Raw genomic sequence first — 19,742 nt, 5'->3', positions numbered from 1 at the left:
AGCCCTTCTGACAGAATCTATTGGCTGAACACATACTTTGATATCAAAACTCATCTTCAGGCTCCTGTCTTCAACTCCCTAATTTCAATAATGTGTCAAAGGAATAGATTTCCAGTGAGGAAAATTATCAACAACTGAGTTCATGTTTATAGCTGCCATAATACTTATGCTTTTTGGAATCCCTCCATAAATTTTATTGCCATTCTTTTGTAAGAATAAGAATATAAGAATAATATGGCAACATTATAGTCTTAATAAGAATATTTAAGGAGAACCAGGAAAAGGATTCATGGTTTTCTGTGGTTTTTTTTTTCCCCGGTGTAAGTCAGCATAGCAGCTCCTGACGCAAAAAACACAGGGTATGACATAATCTGAATTGGGAAAATGGAGCGTAACATAGCTTTCATGCTCCCAAAGCCCGAAAAGACAGGGAATACTGAAAAGATGGCTTGTGGAATTCAAAGCAACAAAGTCCCAATTTTTTTTTTTTTTTTTTTTTTTTTAGAGTGTCATTACATAAAATAAAGCTGCACAGTTATGAAGCCCCAGGAGGCACAAGGCAGTGCAACAAATAAGGTAAGAACAAGGAGACCCTCACTTTTGGCCAGCAAAATTGTACAGTTTCTTTGGGTTTATCTCAAAACCAGCTTTGCTAAGGTTAAAAACATGTGTCTTAGTTGTATGTTTATGTGTCTACTTCAAAGCTAAAGACACAGCAAAAAGCTCTTGGAGAAAATAAAACCCAAAGTATTAAATGGTTAGGTGTAGTCTTAAGAATTAAAATGTCATTCAAGTGAAATATATGAAATCCAGTTTCCGATTCTGGCAACCAAATTTGCTGTTCATGCCTCAAAGGATATAATTTAGAATGGAAATAAAACTACACACTAGGTACTATCCACACAACACAGGATAACTGTGAGGTTATCTATCACTGTGTAAGAAAAGAATCCTAACCTCTGAGCAGACAAAGTAAATAGCCAACTGTTAAATCATGTTTCACACACACAAAAATATCAATATTTATAGCTGAATACATGTGGTATACTCAACTTGTCCATAGTATCAACACTGGATAAACATATTGATAAACTGAAATTTATTTGGTATAAGAAAGAATATCTAACTTCTAACACGGTAAATAAAGCAAAATTTCACCCAGCTGACTCCAACCATCACACAAGGCAGCAGGAAATACAGCAGGAACAGAAACTAATATTGTTCAATGGAAAAAATACCAGATGTGCATTGCCCCAAAAAATGCTAGATTGTTCTCATTTACAGGTAAATAAAAAAGCGTATGCTAGTATTTGCTTAATGCTTTGAAGATGAGGAATGGCACTAGGATGGAAGTACAGTTATAACAGTGGCATTACCTGGAGACTGAGGGCTGTAAAATACTAGCCAAAGAGCTAACAAATAGTTTGTTTCACAGGTGTCAACTGCCTAGTAACTGGCAGATGCCCACAAAGTAGTCTGTAAATTAACATCCTACTTAGGCTTTGCTAAATGAATGGAACTTTTTGCACTGAGTTAATTTGGCTATTTTGGTTTGAACCAAATGATGGTGCCGTTTTCTGCCTCACTGGGAGAAATGAAATCTGGTATGTTTATTGTTCAGCATAGTGATATTCTCAAGTGATTATTAAACTATGGTTTGTATCATTCAAGGTCAAAGCTCAAAAGCAGCCCCTGACAAAAAAAAACCCTCTAATGTTTTATAGGTCTACATTATAAAAGGCTTGAAAGAATTTCAACAAAAGCAACTAAAGAAATCTGGAAAAACCCTGTCTTAGTAATTTTTCAGAAACCTGTATATGTTAGCAAGGTATGAGGCAAAGTAAGAGAAGAATTTAAATAATCTATGATGAAGCACAAGTGAGCTCAATTTACCTCTATTAGAGCATAACAAAGTACTTAATCAAAGGTAACAGATCACATCTCAAACCCAAGTCATTAGTTCCAGTCCAGCCCAAACTAGTAACCATCAGAACGCACACTGTAGAAGCTTACTTGAACATATCTGATGGCCCCTGCCTAATGGATAATGGCTGGGCCAAGAAATACAAAAGGCGTTAAACTGCCACGCTTGCAGCAACAGACTGTCTGAGACATAAAGGACTCAAGTGGTCCAGGAATGAACTTCAGGGCCCAAAACCATCATTTGCCCCTCTTCATTAAAAGGAGAAAATATCTTGTAGTGCATTTTTATTGAAAGTACTATTCCATAACATATTAGCATCTTATATGTTACTTGTCTTCCACTTCCTCAACAGGATAGTGGATGAGTAGGAAAATAATACCCTATATAACGTTTTGGTTTTTTTTTCTTTAGGACAGGCCAACAGTCTTCAGTCAACCCATACAAACAAATAAAACTCTTGGATCACTTCCTCAATGTAATGTACTAAGTATGGAACTAACTGCATATGCATTTATCTTCTGTGTACCTTATACTCCCTCCTGCTGGAAAAACATCCTCCTGCACTGCTGCTGTATCTACACTGTGGTGAAGGCAACAGTCTCACTAATATTGTGAGCCAATATAAGCCAAACCAATGCCAAAAAACCAGGCTTCCAGACACCCTGTACCTCCCTTGCCCCCCTGCCTCTTTTTTTCTTTTGCTGGGTGAGTTTTATGTGATGAAAATTATTTCAGTTAAAATTGAAGAATTCAAAAAGAAGGCAGCATGTAGAGAGAGAAATCGTCATCCAACTGTAGAAGAGTGCAGGACTGCCTCTTTTGCTTATAGTGGTTTAAAGTCTTTGGGAAACTACAGACTCAACACAAGGTGGGCTGCTGTTTCTTTGCGTTGAGACAAGAAATATATGGGGAACAGGAATAAAGCTTATGTGCATGCAGATCTAGCCACAAGCGTGCCTCACTGATTTTAAGTGCGTGAATATCACTTTCATGCTGACTGTCCAAGGTAACAGCCAGCCCCTTAGGTACGGGAACAAGAGCACATAGAAGAGCACCGCATGTAATCCTTACTGCCCACACCATCACAAGGAACAACAAGCAGAGCTAGAGGAACTGAATCCTGGGCCAGCCACGTTTGAAGGTAGAATACACGCAGCAAGTTCTGGAGGTACAGTTCTGGCCAGTAATGCAAGTATTTATGACACCCAGTTACTCGCACATTTCATTGTGTTATTAATGTTAACTCACAGGTGCTTCATTTCAACAGTTACCTATATCCTGGCCCTGGGGCCAACCTGAAATAATTTTCTTTAAATGCTGAAGTCTTGGAGTTTATTTAGAGCAGAATATGGCAATTTGCTTGTAAATGAGGAACGCATTCAACTCGTCTTTAGTTATTTTATCTTCTTATCAGAGTTAGAAGATACAGTTCCCATCTTCTGCTACCTCCAATGTACATATGTACCTGCTTTCCAACTATAATGTTTCATCCAGACTTACTGGAAATTGTAACAGTGCCACGAGTGGACATTAGGCACCAGCTTAGATGAGAAACACTCAGGCTTAAGTGGATCGTTATTCTCCTGACAAGCAGGCACCGACTGTGGAATTCTGGCTAGAACAATCATTTTTTAAGAAATTACAATAACTATTATCAAATTTATTTATTTACTCACTGAATTTACTAGCAGATATTGTATATATCATCACCTTCTAAATTGTCTGAAGTTAGAAATTAGCTGGGTCCTGAAAAATATGCTCCCCTATAGACCGCAACTGTAATATGCTCTCACCTCAAAGAGGTAAAATATATTCAAGGAAAAAATACCTCAAAGAAAATTGTAGAAGGGTCCAGTTATTTGCTTTGAATGAAAGAACAAGGGTCAAAATCAAACAATATTAGCTGGCTAAAAAAAAAAAAAAAAGGAAAAAGAAAAAAGAGCCTGTGGAAGGAAATGTTCATAAATGCTCAGAGTAGCTATCAAAATTCCCAGTTAAAGATATCACAGGACTGCGTACTGCTGTTCTACAAATTTAACTGCTCTTGAACAATTCCTGATCTGAATTCTATTTTCTTTAACTGACCCTCTGAGAAAGGGTCACAAGCACTCTGTGTTGCTGTCTAACATAGAGCTTACACAGCCCATAAAGGAATTTTTAATGACATTTCTGTTTCATATTGAAGCAAGAAATGAATTCATGCACATATTAAGCAATTTTCATAGACTAGGATAAACATCAAATTCTTTCAACTGAGACATAAAACCACCAAGGAACCGACCATTCGTGGCATGAGAGCGGCACGATACGAGGTGTTAACTCCAACGTCCTGGACAAATTCCAGCCTGTCTAATGGCAGTCAGCCTTCTAAATTTTCTTTGCAATTGCACATTGATACAATATTCCTGCCTACTCCTTGTACTGCCCTAGCACAGTACTGTTGTTACGTGTTCCCCCACAGTTTCAGAGTTCTGTTCCGCACGTTGCCATGTCTGTGGTCATAAACCTACTGCTTAAGAACCTTTAGGTTGAATGACTAATAGAAATAATTTTTCCAAGCATTTATTAAAAAAAAAAAAAAAAAAAAAAAAGGGGGAGCCTGGTTGTTGCTCAGAGGAAGATTAGCTTCTCCAGAAATAGATGGGTTTCCAGTATAGGTGAGAACCCAAGAGATGTTCTATTGTCCTTTTTAAAGACTGAGTAATCCGAAAGCCATTTTCTTCATTTTACTAGGTGTGTCAAGGTGCTTGTTTTGCTAGCATAATCTAAAGGTGTTAAGATGTTCTGATCCCTTTCTTGCAGAGTATATACTTACTTCCTGTGCAGCTTAATTTCTTCTTTAAATATTGACAAGTGCTATGTTTGCTCTCTAGGCGATGACAACAGTAGATTACTAATGCCTTTGGCTAAGCAATGGAAAAATCATCTTACCGAACCCAGCAAAGAGCTTCTAACTCTTTGTCAGCAACTGTTCACACTCTACCGGCCTGAAGAGTTTGAAGTAAAACATACTCTACTTCTGAGCACTCCTACAAAGCTTTCAGAGAAACTCTCTCTAAAACATCGTAAAGTGAGAGAGTTAACAAGTTTGGTTTTGTTAGTAAAACAAAACTATTTTTTATATTTTGACACAGAGAAAATTAACTGATTATGAGTGAAAATCATCCACAGGCTTTTATATGGTAAAAAAATCAGAACCAGCTGCTTGGTGCAGAAGGTTAATTAACACTCCAGTGTTTCTTCTTAACAGAGGTGGACTCAACCAGTGGAACTTTTTTGTTAAGAAAAAAAATACCACAGCAAAACTTTGATCACCAGTTTCTGTATAAGAGAAATTACATAGAAATAACATGGAAAAAATTGTAGGCATAGGAATAATTAGCCATTTCATCAGAATTACATGAAAGAGCCTTGCAGATTGTTTAAGATCTTCAGTATTTCCACCAACTATTTCCACTGCAGTTAATTATTTTTAAGAGCACTCAACTCATACTAAATTCAACAGAAAAAGAAGTGTGTGTGTATGCATACATGAAAAATAAATAAATATATAAACAAGCAAGCAATTTCATGCATGCAAGCAAAAGTTAAAAGTTCACATTTCACTACCAGGACATAAAATGAACTGCTAGTTATTTTGCCAGTCGTCATAAAATATATTAGCTTCTTCTGTCCAAGTTACCAACACAACACACAAACACACAAACACACATACACAGAATTATTACCAAGTTTCATAGCACATACCTTTTATAAGAGAAAAAAACCAAACACACAATTTGTTTTATGAATCAATCAAATGAATTTACTTACCACAGCTGGAGGATCATTCCATTCTTCATAAGAAATAGCAGCATATGGGTAAATTCTATCATTGATAATCTGAAGAGTGGCAAGAGCAATTGCTTTCATCGACCGAAAATATGCTTCCCAGAACCACCTTGCCTGTAAAGAGAATAAAGTTCACGTTCACACTGCACAGATCCAGTGCTTAATAATCAATTGTGCCTTGCCACGCACAATCTGTTCCATGCAGTCTACAAGTCAGGTGGAAATTAAATTAGGAGGCATGTTTATTATAGCTAGGATATTTCCATAGAGCCTGAAGGCTTCAAACTCAACCCCATCCCCCAAAAAAACAGGCTTTACAGTCAATAAAAAGAAGCAGCAGCATTACTTTGCAAGTGATTAAACAGAATGAGAATACTTGAAGGATTCAGTTACTTTCACACTTTTATCATGTTTTCCTCTTGAAAAATGCCAAAAGCAGTTTGACTATAGAACAGAAGAAACTGCTGTTATAACTCAGTTTTTCCAAGACAGAAGAATCCACAGTGCAGCTAAATAGCCAAATAAAAGCATGCAGCCTAAAAGGTGGCACTTAAAAGTCACCTTTTAACATCAATATTAGAGACAGCTGATCAGCTAGAGAACTTCAGTACTCATGAACCCTACCAAATTAACATCTTCCTAAGTCTTCCAAACCCCAAATATTATTTATACAAGTAAATATTGTTTTTTACATAAAAGTACATGCACATGCCTATTTGTTACAATCATTAACCTAGGCTAATTTTCAACACAGGCAGTGTAAAACTGCCGAAATGAAGCATGTGATTTTCTTATACACAGATGCACTTAATTTCACATATGAGGCATTTTCAAGCTAAGGTCCTGTATGGCAAGTTTTAATCTTGTTCCAGTTTCTATGTAAGACAGACATGCTGGAAGAAAAGAAGGATTTTGGAGATGAAAATGCTGACTTATCTGATTGTCTCTTAGACACATAAACATACTTTTTAAATGCCTAGAACCATCAAATGATCCTGTAGGACCCCATCCAACCCACAAGGAAACACGCTTTGCCAATAAATGTAGTTCAAGTGGTTTGGTCCAAGAGATGTGAATTTTGTCAACCTAGTTTTTCTTCAGGAAACTCCAGCACCTTGAAGTGTCCAGAAGGTAATTTAATTTGCAGTCTCCCTATGGTTCAGTATCAACTATAAGAGTACATTTTTGCATCTAGGTTGTAGAACAATTAAAACAAAAGACATTTTTTCAGTAATTGGAAGCTTAAGAAGCTTTCAGAGCCAGAACACAACAGCTGAAGACAACATACAAATTTGGGCAAATGCTATTTTACTCTTGCTATGGATTCCTTAAATAGCAAAAAGGCTCTGCAGACAGGCCAGTTTTAAACACGTGCTATGAGAATATTAAATAATATTACTTAGAATATTACGTTACTGAAGGAATACCAAGCTTTTGGAGGTACAGACTTTAAGACGAACCAAAAATAACTCTCGTTTAGCTGTTGTTATCAAGTTGCCAGCGTTTATCACTCTGCAGATCATTAGGTTTTTTTATGGACGACAAAGAGTGATTCCTACGTGTACACTTTGTGCTGGAGCATTCCTAGGCTAAATAACAGTGTACAGGAAAGATTACAAGTAGGGAAAACGCAAGTTCACAAGCTAACTTCATGTATTCATGCATATGCTACCCTGTACTTTACTATGAACATAAGCTATGGGATTCAGAACTAAAGACCTACTACCAAAACACTGGCCCTAAAACTCTACTCTGTGGGTAGTCTGTAGAACAGGTTCTTCAGAACAGTTCTGTTAAATATTTAAGATGAAAAAATCCATGCCACAATTAAAAAAGCAAACTAGAGACTGATGAGCATGTCCAAAAATTACATTTCTCTGGAGCTTGTCATCCAGAGAGTGCAAACGCAATTTCACTCTAGAATGGAATCACTTCCCTCTCCTTATTTCTTTCCCTGGTACGACTTAACAGCTGGGTAACAGGCCAATTACCAACAACATCGAACAAAATGAATATTTACATCCAACTATAAAAGCAGAAGAATTATATAAACAGGTAAGAATAAATAATGTATGCCTTCCTAAAATACCAAAAAGGCACTAAATAAAGCAAACACCACATGCTAAGCAAAGACTTAAGTATTCCTTTCCCTGTGCCCCATTTCTTAAGAAAAACATATTATCCAGAACTCAGCAGCAACAGATTTAAAAAGAAAACCAGAAGTAGGTTAAGAATTAAAACTGACCAGAACAGTGAACCTCTCTATTAAAGTATCCTCAATGAACAAGAGTAAGAACACAGATTTCAAATTTCATTTTCACATTAGATAACAGTTTAGAACCCCTGCTATAAGCAGTACTAAGTAAAGAGAAATTATTTTACGTAGCCTTTTAAATTTATAAAGCAATTAAGCAGCTATTGTGTGAAATACACACAGGACTGTGTATTTCATGGTTATTAAGTGACTGCATTTTTATACTGTTCAAAGTCTAAGATTGTTTATTAATACTGTAACATCTGATTATCTAGCTTTGTAACAATCAAAGCTGGTTTTCCACCTTCAGCAAAACTAGGATGGATCTGATCTAGTTTCTCTTTGCTGAAAGAACGTTTGCAATGTCAGGCAAGTTTACACCTTTTTAACAGAAGCAAAACTGGAGAAGAGGGCAGGAGGAATTTACTTTTTATAGACTAATATTTACGTAATTAATTTTTTGTAAAGAGCTAGAAAATGTTCCCACAGTCGGCTGTAATTTTTTGGAGCTGTATTTCTTTAAGGCAGAACTCAAAACCTTCTAAGGGGATTCGAAGTCTCCAAACAGATGTTTCAGGGTCTCATTACTTCCTCCCCACCTTGTTTGCTTTTATAAAGCAGAACTGATTAACATGGCTTGCTAGTGTCTGCTCTCAGCATGCTAAGTTACCGAACATTTGGGGAGAGTTTTCTACTGGGACGATGTATGTTGATTCCATTTGAAACGTATTTTCTGCTCTACCTGGTGAGGTTGAAAAGCTTACGCAGGAATATAACGAATATCTAGGGGGGATGAAAATCCCACAAACACGTTTGGGATACAGGAGAGAAAAATAACAGCAATAACAGGGAGAAAAAAAAAAAAAAAAAAAAAAAAAAAAAAAAAGAGAGCGCTGTTCCCAACTCCTATGCCAACTTTCTTAGTATTCTTACACAGTATTCTGAGCTGTCCATTTCTCTTTTCTGTACCTATAAATTCAGAAGACCAGTGGTCTCAAGAGTAGCTTTAATACAGTGGGTAATCCTTGTAAGGTATTGCAGTTGTAACATACTAATTAGAGCTACCTGAAAGCCTTTCAGGATCTTGAAATAAATGACCCATAATTATAGATATTGTCTTCCATGTAGCGCTGATTATATACAGTCTATAACTACGATAGGGTCAGGCTTCTATTCCTTTCAACTTGAACTGAAATTAACTTCTAGTACTCTAGCAGTCTGCTTGATGAGGTTTCAGAATTTTCTAAGGAAACACACTAAGCGGACCACAGACTTGTAAAGAAAGCTAACTTTGTATACACCTAAATATCACTTAGGTCACGGGCAATCTAAATTGGAAATAGAGATCAAACGTGTGCTTTGTACAACTGCCAAAATGACACAGATGAATGTATGTTAAGCTAAGGGATCTTGTTCTGGGTATAAGGCTTACCAGGAATTGCTAACAGGTATTTAAGAAGCACAGCTTCTCTTCCACTTCCAAACTTCTAGATAAATAGAAAATCGAGCATAGATCCAAAATGAAAGACAGAAAAGCATTAATTTCTATAACAGTTTTATCAATGTGTGGAAGAGTCAAGTTCAGAGTACTGAATGACTTGACTGAGAATGAGAAATACATGATATTATTGGGTTGCCCAATGGGTGGAAGTGACTAGAATCTCTTATAAAACAATAGATTCCCGATGAAATTAATTCACCTGAATTCAATTTTGGCAGAAAATTTTACAAAGCCAAGACAGCTTTACCATGGAAGCCAAAGACAGAAGGAACTGGAATCCAAACTCTCCCCTCTCTCCAAGGGGTGAGTTCTGCAGACAAAGGTCAAACACGGGCATGCAAGTAAGTAGTTCTAATGATTAGCCATGAAAACCCACCACTTTCTGTAAAGGCTAAAATTGCTTAATGTAACGTAGAAGTATTAGTTTATCTCTACAAATACATATGCACACTTTGAGGAACACTAGAAATATCTCTAAGAAGAAAAAGGTTAGAAGCTTTGTTCAGTTTTCCTCCTCAAAACTGTAGATGGTATGAGAAATTTTGTGTTCCTTCAACCAAATAAGCCAGCATCCAAACCAGAAGTTCAATTCCACTTGTTTTCAGTTCCAGGATTTTGTTCAGGTGGACTATGAAGAAACTAAACTGACAATATTCAGCACATACTGGTACAGGCAAGAGCTTGGGATGGAAGCATTTGCAGTTATTTTCATAGGAGACAACAGGCAGCAGCATGAAGCAATAGGGTAGCCCACTCACAGAAAGTAAAATTTATTTAGGTAAGGTGTTATTTTCCTTAGAAATAAACACACTTGGAGGCCTAGCATCTCTTTATAAGCTCTTTACAAGCCAGCATAGCATCAGGTTACAAAGTCCATTCATATAATGTTTATAAGTTCTAGTGTTAATGCCGCTAATGGTGCTCCAGTGGAGACTGCAAGACAGATCAATGTAAATCTTTTGATTAGTTTGTGAAAAGAAAAACACTGGGCGTGAGTCAAGGAAAGGAATACTTTCTGTAACATTTAGATCAAGCAGAAAAACAGGCCATGAAAGGAACTTTCTAACCTCCTGCCTTTTCACAGCCCATGATTTGGTGGGAATCGGTAAAGTTAGCAAAAGGGGAAAAAACAAGATTTGCAAAAGAGCAGTAAAAGTTAACTGCCCATAAACCACCACTTCTCTCAGCTTTTAGGTCAGGCACCACGATGCTGTAAGATTTTGCCCCACTGCGGGAGTTCAGTGTTTCCAAAATGTCTTGAAAGGGTTTATGAGGACTTGAAATGTAACTATTTTCACACTGGCTGAGGTGACTCAAATGCTTTCCCTTCTCGATGGCTCCCAGTGTTCCTGGTTTTTATTCCCTGACCAGCTGGGTTAGGGAAGTCTGGCCGAAGAAAAGAGCATGGCCTAGCTCCTGCAGCACCACTGGCCTGGAAGCTTGGTGATCTTATTTCAATGCTGGTTCTGTTACTTATTTACAGATAAATACTTGACATTCATTTGATTTCTTGCTTCTACTTCAGCCTCTCAGCAATATGTGTAATATTCACCACGCAGAGAAGTTGTGAGACTTAACCATTCTAGACCTTTCAAATTCGGGGGTGGATAGAAGAAGCAGAAAAAAAACCCCAAACCAAAACCTTTATCCTTTCTTATTATTTGTAAAAAGAAACCTTAAACTAATAAAACTAATATTTAGCTAACCAATGCTACCCAAGTAACTGACTGTGGCAACCTTTTGCTAAAATGTGTACCTTCAACAGAGATATAAAAGATATTACAAGAAATACCTACAGTTTTGCTGTGTATCTATAGCTCTGGGCACGGAAGTTCGTCCACTAAGACCTTCAGGCTCTTAAGTTACATGTGATATTGTAATATAATCAAATGTTTTTTTAAGTTACTGAGACCTAACAAGTTGTTGCCCATCAAGCAAGCTACTATAATTGGTCACAGGCAACTCCACCCCCCCAATAACCTCTTTCCATTGTGCAGTAGGATTAGATAGGCTACTGAGGTTCACGACAAACTGAATTATTATATATTTACCCCATACTAAAGATGTGTATGAGGATAGCTGATGATACATAATAATCAGATAGCAAACTTGAGCTCTCAAGTCCCCTCCTCCCCCCGCAAGATAAATGGGACTGAAGAGAGAGGAACAAGCATTTTACAAAAAGTTTCCCAAGACAAATTTTGGGTTCAGACTGAGGACCCTATAACCCCAAATTCCCACGTTTTTCTGCCTGTGAATTGTAATCTTCCCCCTCTTTCTGGGCTGCCTTACTCTTCCTACAGCTGGTTCCCAATTCCAACAACTTCCTTGCTGATGACACATATCACTTTTAGTATGCACTTCTTCAGCAAAGATGATACCACCTGGGCCAGCTAAAACCAGTGCCATCTTTGTTTCTCTACACAGGCTTGTGAGAAACCCCCAGAAGACTTTCTACTATGAAGAATTAGACAGTACTTTGTTGTTTCCAGAAAGTGGTAAGAATCTGGGTTAAAGAAGTGCTTATTTGGCTTAGGACCCTTAGCAATATCACACAATCAAGTTCAACACACCTAAAGCTGGCTGGCTCAATCTTCTCTCTGTAATCAGTGGGGGGAAAAAAATAGGGTCATTCAGACAGAAATTTAAAGCTCTGGTACCTTAAATACCCCCTGAACACTCCATCCTCCTCTTATTAAGGGAGCATGACAGGACAGAGTAAGCGACCAGCTGTGGGCCATGATCCTTCTTCACCTTAAAGCGCTACCTTCGAAAATGCTCTGAGGGCCCTCTCATTGCCCCAGAGAGGTACAAAGATTTGAAATGAGAACAAACAAGAGTGTAGGGTATATTTTTTTAAAAATAATTCACATGTTTCAGGCTATAGAAAAACGTGATAGCCGTGCTCTGAAAGTTGGCTCACTTTTGGGGTGCCAGTACAACTACGCAAAACAGGAGGTAACCTGTTTAGAAATCGCAATCTGAAAGTAAAAATTAGATTCTTGTCCCCATACACAGACTACTATGTAGGACTTTTAAGAGTTAATCCACTAAATCGATGCAATACTGGTAAAATCATGCTAACTTGCCTAAAACTGAAAAGCTTCCTGAATTATTTTCATGTTTTACGAAGATCAGATCAAAAGCACCTTTCAAACTTTACCTAAGCTGATTGTGTCGTGTCCATTCGTCAGCAAGGACCTGTCCAAGAAAAGCCATAGCGCAAGCATTGTATAAAGAGTGCTCATAACATCAGCGTGCCATTTTTAAGCCTAACAAACGGGGGTAGCAAGGAATTGCACTTTTGTGGGTGGTCTGATCACTTGAGACAAAGACTAATCCATAATTCAATACTGTTTTCCCAAAGCTCAAACCAGAAGTTTCTCCAGAAGGGAAAAAGAGGAATGAGCAGTAGAACAATGCAGGGCACATATAGTTGTTTCCAGTTTAGCTACGGTTTGCTTCTAACGGAACACAACAATATTCTTTTAATATTCTTTCTGAATTTTCATTGCATCTTTTAACTTTTGTTTCTGAGCTATGCATGATTCCCAAATAAAGCCCTGAAAATACTCATCTATTTAACTTACACAACTTATATGAGTGGCCTATAGAGGATTATTCCTTAATTACAAGACTCTTCAGCAGGATGAGCAAGCAAAACAATAATTTGTATTGCTACAGTCCTACATTTTAACAAAGAGATTCTACATAGAAATTTTGTGGTGCTGGATTTTATTGTAATTCAGTCTCAAAAAAACCTCTCTTCAAAAGTGAAGCAGTAGGCGGATTTAATCACCTGGCTCAATATTCTCCACTGTAGTAATTTCAGCCATGAAACAAGCACATTTGCCTACTTCAGATACAATGGAGAGTGAAAACTAAATCTTTCCACTATACAAGTTTCTTTTTTCTTTTTGAAGCTGCCGATTCATAAGCGGACAGAGGTCAGAGTTCAGAATGCTAGTCTTACTCTTCAGACACCGGCCACTTGGGAGTAACTCACTTCTTCTGGCTCTCAGTTTTACTGCTGTAAACTACTTGATAAATGCTGACTCATAAGAGCTAAGGGTAAAGCAAAATGTTAGTGCAAGGTCAGATAGTAATCTTAAGCTTCTTGCACTGCACTCTTCCTCAAATTCTCCTCTTTGGTGCTTTGAAAGGAATCACTTATATCAATTATAGTAATCCATACATACAACAAGATATACTATGCACATGTGAAAATGGTTCTTTGAAACATATCTGTTGAAGTTAACGTTTTGAGTCTCGCTTCCATACTTTCAGATAATTTGTGGGGGTTTTGGTTTTTCATTTGTTTCAGGAGGGGGAGGGGTGTTTTGTTTGTTTTTTTAAAAGTTTTCATCTTCTGTTATAAACAAGAGCCTTGTTCTGCTTAAAATCTGTCTCAAATATATGACACAGAAGAAGCTATTTTTAACAGAACAGTTCTCATTCTCTCTCATGAAATGGTAACATTTTATATGGTTTTGAAGTCCTGCATTATCTTGATCCCTAAACCACAGATTTCTGCTCTTTCTTGTCCTAGTGATAGTAACTTAGTTTTAAAAATAGCAAGAACACAAGATGAACAGATAAAAATACTGCTTCGCACTGGCATTCTCCCCTTCCTCTATATACTTCTGCACCTCAAACTCACTTCTTTGACTAATGAGTGTGACAACTTCATAACTCAGTTGCAGAAGGCAACATTGCACCAGCCAGGAAACCTGACTTACCACCCTGGTACCCTACAAATCCATTGCCAAAATACATTTCAGTTATGGAGCCAACAAAAAGGCATCAGCACGATGAGCAGCAAGGAACCACCACCCTGTTCTCTGACATGCCTGGGAATACAGTCACAAAGCACGGAGACAAAGCCAGCAAAGAAAGCAGTAGGATGAGAAAAAAAAATAATAAAAGTTTCATAAAGTATTTACAGCTTTAAAAACATATAATGTAAAAATGGCTACCATTTACTGAACTCCCTTTGCTCCCAAAGAGCTTTCAGATCTGTCTTCCTATGAAGAATGACATGTCTTGACACCACAGTGCTGTGAGTAATATAGATCCTACTCTGGCTTCCACATAGTCATATCTACTTAATCTACTTAATAATCATTGATAATGATGTAAAGACACAAAAAATAGCCCACTCTCTTCTGTCCAGTTTACAGGGCTCCCTAATTACTCCAATTTCACCAGGCTGTTACGGTGAAGGGGCAGATACACCTAACCTGAGGAGTAGTCAAAATTACTTGGATCTGTATCATCCTATTTACAGTAAGTTTGTCGTTTGCACACTCCCTGTTAACAACGTGAAACCAGACCTACAGTGAGCTAGACTTACGCTATCATTGATTCAACAGCAGTCTAGAAAATAACAGAAAACAAATACATATATGTAATTGCAGGGAACATTCAACTACTGTATGACCACAAGTTGGGGTGGGGTGGGGGACGTTTTAGCCACATTTCTTGACAAATGATGGACAGCTCCTGAAACTGAAAGCAATAGGTTTCTAGTCCCAGGGGTATTGCCTTCAAATATGTCTATGTTCTCAGGGTAGATCGGTTTTCCCTGCTGCAGGCATCCTGCTGAGAGGTGAGGTCCCAAGCAAAACACAGGAATCTGACTGCAAGCCTTTGAGGTGGCAGGAGCCAAGGGAGGTTCAAAGACAAGGCTGGCTGGTGGGCAGCACCTCTGAGTATTGCAGAGGTTAGAGGTTAGTAAAGCAGGAGCCACTGGCCAATAAAACAGTGTTTGGAGAGCCCACTCTACAGATAAATTGGGGATCTGTTTACACCTTTCCCAGCTTTTTGAGTTACACAGACTGATGCTTCCCACTGTGATCTTGTCCTACGTCCACTAGCATCTCCCCTCCTCAACAGCTGCCCTGCTCTCTGCTGGTTGGCTTTATAACATGGCTAAAGGATGCTTGGAAACTTTTAATCAGCATCCAGCATCAAAAATAAATAAATAAAAGCACAATTGCTTTTATTTGTGTCAACTACTGCAACAAGATCTGGCTTGTTTGAGATTTCCCATGACTCCTGTACTAATGCTGGGAGAATAGAAGCTTAAATTCCCTTGATTAGAGAAGTTAAACACAAAGCAAGCCTAGTGCCAATCACACACATGAAAGGACAGCTTTTTGAAGCAAGGGAAAAAAAAACCTAGGTAGGGTTACCACCATACTATAGCGGTCAAAAATCAGCACATACCTCAATTTCAGAACTTAAGCTCTATACCAGGAAGAACTTGCCCTTTTGATTGAAGTTATATTTTGCTCAATTTCCTGTAAGCTATATGGTTCTATTTTATATAAGCCAAACTTACACATACTCCCATACACACAGTTCTCAACATCGGACAACTTGAACCACAGACATTACTGCCAGCATAGTTTGAAAACAGATACATCTTACCGATGTCTATAAGGACAAAAGCTGAAGGACTGGCAGTCACTGGGTTTTCTTCGTATCTATGGAAAAAAATCAGTTTGGGACATGAGGCTGCTTTTTTCCCTTGAACCTTAAAAACAACTGATGTTAGCTCAAGCTAGGTAGTACCTCATCCTTCATGACTCAAACTGTGCATAGCTGCCTGATGAAATAGGTAAGTTGATTCATAATTGCTGGTTGTTGTCATACTATGTGATGGTAACACTGCAAAGGAACAGGGTTGAAAATAATTTTACATGGACAAAATAACTTATAGACATCAACAAGTGTTATTTATTTCTTCTGGGCAAACATCTCAAACAGCATGCTAAAGAGGAATATTCTTTACTGCATGAAGCCAAATTTTGTAAAAAAAGAAAAGTAAACTCTAAGATAAACATTAAAGCTTATTACAGAAGTCCTTGCTACCCCCAAAAATATGGAAAGTACACCACTGACCAGCGTTTGCACATTTATTCTGTATTAAACTTTTGCTTCACCTGAATAATAATTAAAAAAAAAAAATGTGAGATAGGAGTTCTTTTCCCTCTCCCCTTGATACATATATAACATGGCCTCTGCAACAGGCAGAACGCAGGAGATTCCCTGAAGCACTGGATACTAAACACAGGTAGTAACAGACCAGAAACAGAACAAGCAGTAAGAGGAAGAGCGCAGAGCCTGGGCTTGTTGCTAGCAGCAATAAGTTTTTAGCTTACTGAAGCATTTCTGACAGTTGTTTCACGGGTGTTGTACTTATGCTCAGTCTTAACCTAATCACCAAATTCAAGATCAGGAAAGCCTTTCCCAATGCCTCAACAGGCACCATTGATATTTTTTGCTTTTGTTTGCTACAGTGTTGGGAAGCATTTTATGGTAGACTGTGCTGTGTGAGGGAACTGAGATGAAGTATTTTGTGGACCCCCTGGGACCAGAATTCCATTACCAGCTGAGTGTGTTTGCAGGAAATGGTCTTTCTTAAGCTTAACCATAATCTAACAACTTCCATTGATAATTCCCTACTCCACTATTAGTATCCTGGAATACGCACACCCTCTATAATCCTCCTCTCCAAAGCACCTGTACAGATTTAAGCCACCAGGATAGAATATGTATTCAAAGTCAACTAATGCCAGGTGCCATTTTCATTTCTAAAGAGCATTCAAAATTGCCTACTAATGGAAATAGGAAAAAAAAAAAAAAAAACCAAAACGATTAAAATAAATAAATAAAAGAGGAGCAGAGGGGAAAGGGAAGGAGGCAGCCCCCAGATACAAGTTACACCATTTGCAAGCCAAAGGGCATTACAATATATTGCTAGCACAGTCCACTTTTCCATTTGTAACAAAGATACATAATTTTCATATATACAGGCATTTAAGAAACTGTTAGATATCTGCCCAATTTACAGACAAAGATTAAAGGAAAAGCCATCTAAAGGTTATCCGGCAGCAGATTGTTTCTATAGAACATATAAAAACCTTTAACTTAAAAGTTCCTACTATGTTGTAATATACGTTTGATTTAGTCATTAAAACAGGATCCAGGACTAAATTCCATTACTAATATTATGATTTGACCTTGTACAAGTTATTTATGCCCTATCCACTCATCAGTAAAATGGATACAAGAACAAGGTGTACTTACTACTATTTAATATATTGACATGCAAATTACTACAACAATGCAGTGTATTTATACTATATAGGTAAATGCTAAAGTTGTAACACTTTCAATAACGAAAGGGTAAGTGGAGCAAGTGAATTTGATAAATAAATGTGATATGGTACAGACTAAGCAGCAGCAGAGGGAGAGCACAGAATAACAAAGAATGAGTGAAACACCAGGAGAGATGCTTAATCATCCATTTATCTGCAGCTGCTTCACGTGCATGACAAAATATTTTCAAATATTCTTTCTAAAAGAAGTACATGCCTTTCCAATTTTTGGATCATCTTGGTTTATCCGTAGTCTAAGCTGTGTACAGCAATCTGCAAAGGATAAGTACCAGAAGTCCACTTTGCAACAACATACACACTCTTAAAATACAGACTCTAAAAGTCTAATTTAAAAAAAAATATAATACTGTCTTAAAATAGCATAATTTCCCTCTTGCAGTTGAAGTTTAACCTTTTGTTGTTTCGAGGCTGCAAACCTCGATACAAAGGCAGCACAACTACATCCCATAAAAATTATTCGTTGAGGTGTTGATTGCTCTCATATTTCTGAGCTCTTTCTCAGAGATGCCATGAAGACCACTCTGTAATATAACAAGCACGAAAGCAGTTTTCTTCATTCTGGAAAGCAACAGGGCACGACAGACAACAGGAAAAAAAAAAATAAAATCTAGGGTAAGGATATTCTCCGCAACAAATGAAGAGGGGAGGGGGAAGCAATGAAAGTCTCACATATAAATGCCAAGGATTCTACAACTCCCCTGGTGATCCTGGCAATAAGCCAGGAAGAAGTTTTCTCTTTCCTTTGCTGTTTGCAGCAACAAATCTTTCCTCTGGGGGAGGGGTGAGAGTGCTGGAACTAACTTCACTGCATCTGATAAGATGGCAAATTGTCCAGGCCTGACATTTATGGGGGACCCGGAGCTCCACTGAAGCACTCTGGGAGGATTAAAGCAGGGTTAGCCTCTCCAATCGCACTCCTTAAAATGCTACAAATGGCAGACAGATGAAAGTTCGTTTAAATTTGATAATGATGAGTCCAAAGAACCCTGAGACAGAAGCTGCCCCTGTCAGGGAAAGAACTGAAGCTGGAAGTTGAATATTCTCATTAAAAGGACTTGTAAAAATCAAACTATGCTCAAAGAGGTTCCAGTGTCCAGATATTGAAATGAAGTTCTGTTTAATTGGCTAACAAGAACTAAATCCCATCTCTTTTTATGTGAGCTGCACCACCCACAGGAAAACTCCACCGCTCATTTGCTTTAACTCTATCCAGGACCGTTTCACTGTAAGAATGGGATGTTTCACACGCCGGCAGTGATTGCCTGGAGCCAGCAGAAAGGCTCATATAGCTGTCAGCAAGCTGATAAGAGTCGAAATTACTCTACAGAGCCCTCTTTAAAGAAGAGCCAAAGCAGCACATTAAATGAAAGGGAGGAGGGGTCAGAAAAGCCAGCCACTCATGTTGTTTTAACGTGGCACTAAAACAAGTCATTGATTTATGCATGTGTCTTCAGCCCTGTTTGACCTGGAGTCTGAACTTTTCTTCAGGTCAGGACTGAGGCACATGGGATGTGCACTAGAGAAACCACAATAGCTTGTCCAGGTATTCCGACTGTGGGAACAAATATTGCAAACTAAATGCTTTCTATCCACATTTTTTAAACTGAACTTACATCCCTTTTTAGCTTTTAATTGTCCACATGGGCTGAAAAGACAAGAGGTTGTGATTATCTAAAACTTTAATTAATAAAAATCAAGAATGCTGTGTGGCGACTATGTGAGAGTACGTTTTGTGGAACTTCAGGAAAGTGAATTATCCATTCATACAAAGGAGGAAACTATACATCACGGTCAATATTCTCTCACTGCACTTTTTGGCAGCCAGTGAAGTTAAGATACATTTAAAAAAAAAAAAAAAACACAGACGATCTGACAAGCTTATTCCACAAGTCATTATAAAACCAAGGTCTCCTGCAAACCTGAGTCCTGAACTTGCATCACTGCGACCGGGCCAGGTCTGACCAAATGGCCTTCTGCTCCTATACTCTGTCTCTGACAATGGTTCATAGCAGGTACCTTCCCCACACAGACATGGCAAGCATAAGC

At 38.0% G+C, this 19,742-nt stretch overlaps 1 protein-coding gene across 1 annotated transcript in view; it reads right to left on the bottom strand.

Annotated features, from left to right (window-relative positions):
• The window catches only part of EXT2 (exostosin glycosyltransferase 2), a gene marked incomplete at its 5' end in the record, with an annotated part of 77,910 nt that overhangs the window by 37,371 nt on the left and 20,797 nt on the right, over positions 1–19,742 (bottom strand). The window contains one exon of the mRNA XM_082485291.1: positions 5,738–5,869. Within this exon, the coding sequence (XP_082341417.1) occupies positions 5,738–5,869 (132 nt within the window). The remainder of the gene's footprint in view (positions 1–5,737; positions 5,870–19,742) is intronic.

The sequence above is a fragment of the Vanellus vanellus genome (assembly GCF_965231255.1).
Source record: "Vanellus vanellus genome assembly, chromosome: 6".
Lineage (NCBI taxonomy): Eukaryota > Metazoa > Chordata > Aves > Charadriiformes > Charadriidae > Vanellus > Vanellus vanellus.
The sequence above is the reverse complement of the archived record's forward strand: the minus strand, read 5'-3'. Positions and strand labels throughout refer to the sequence as shown.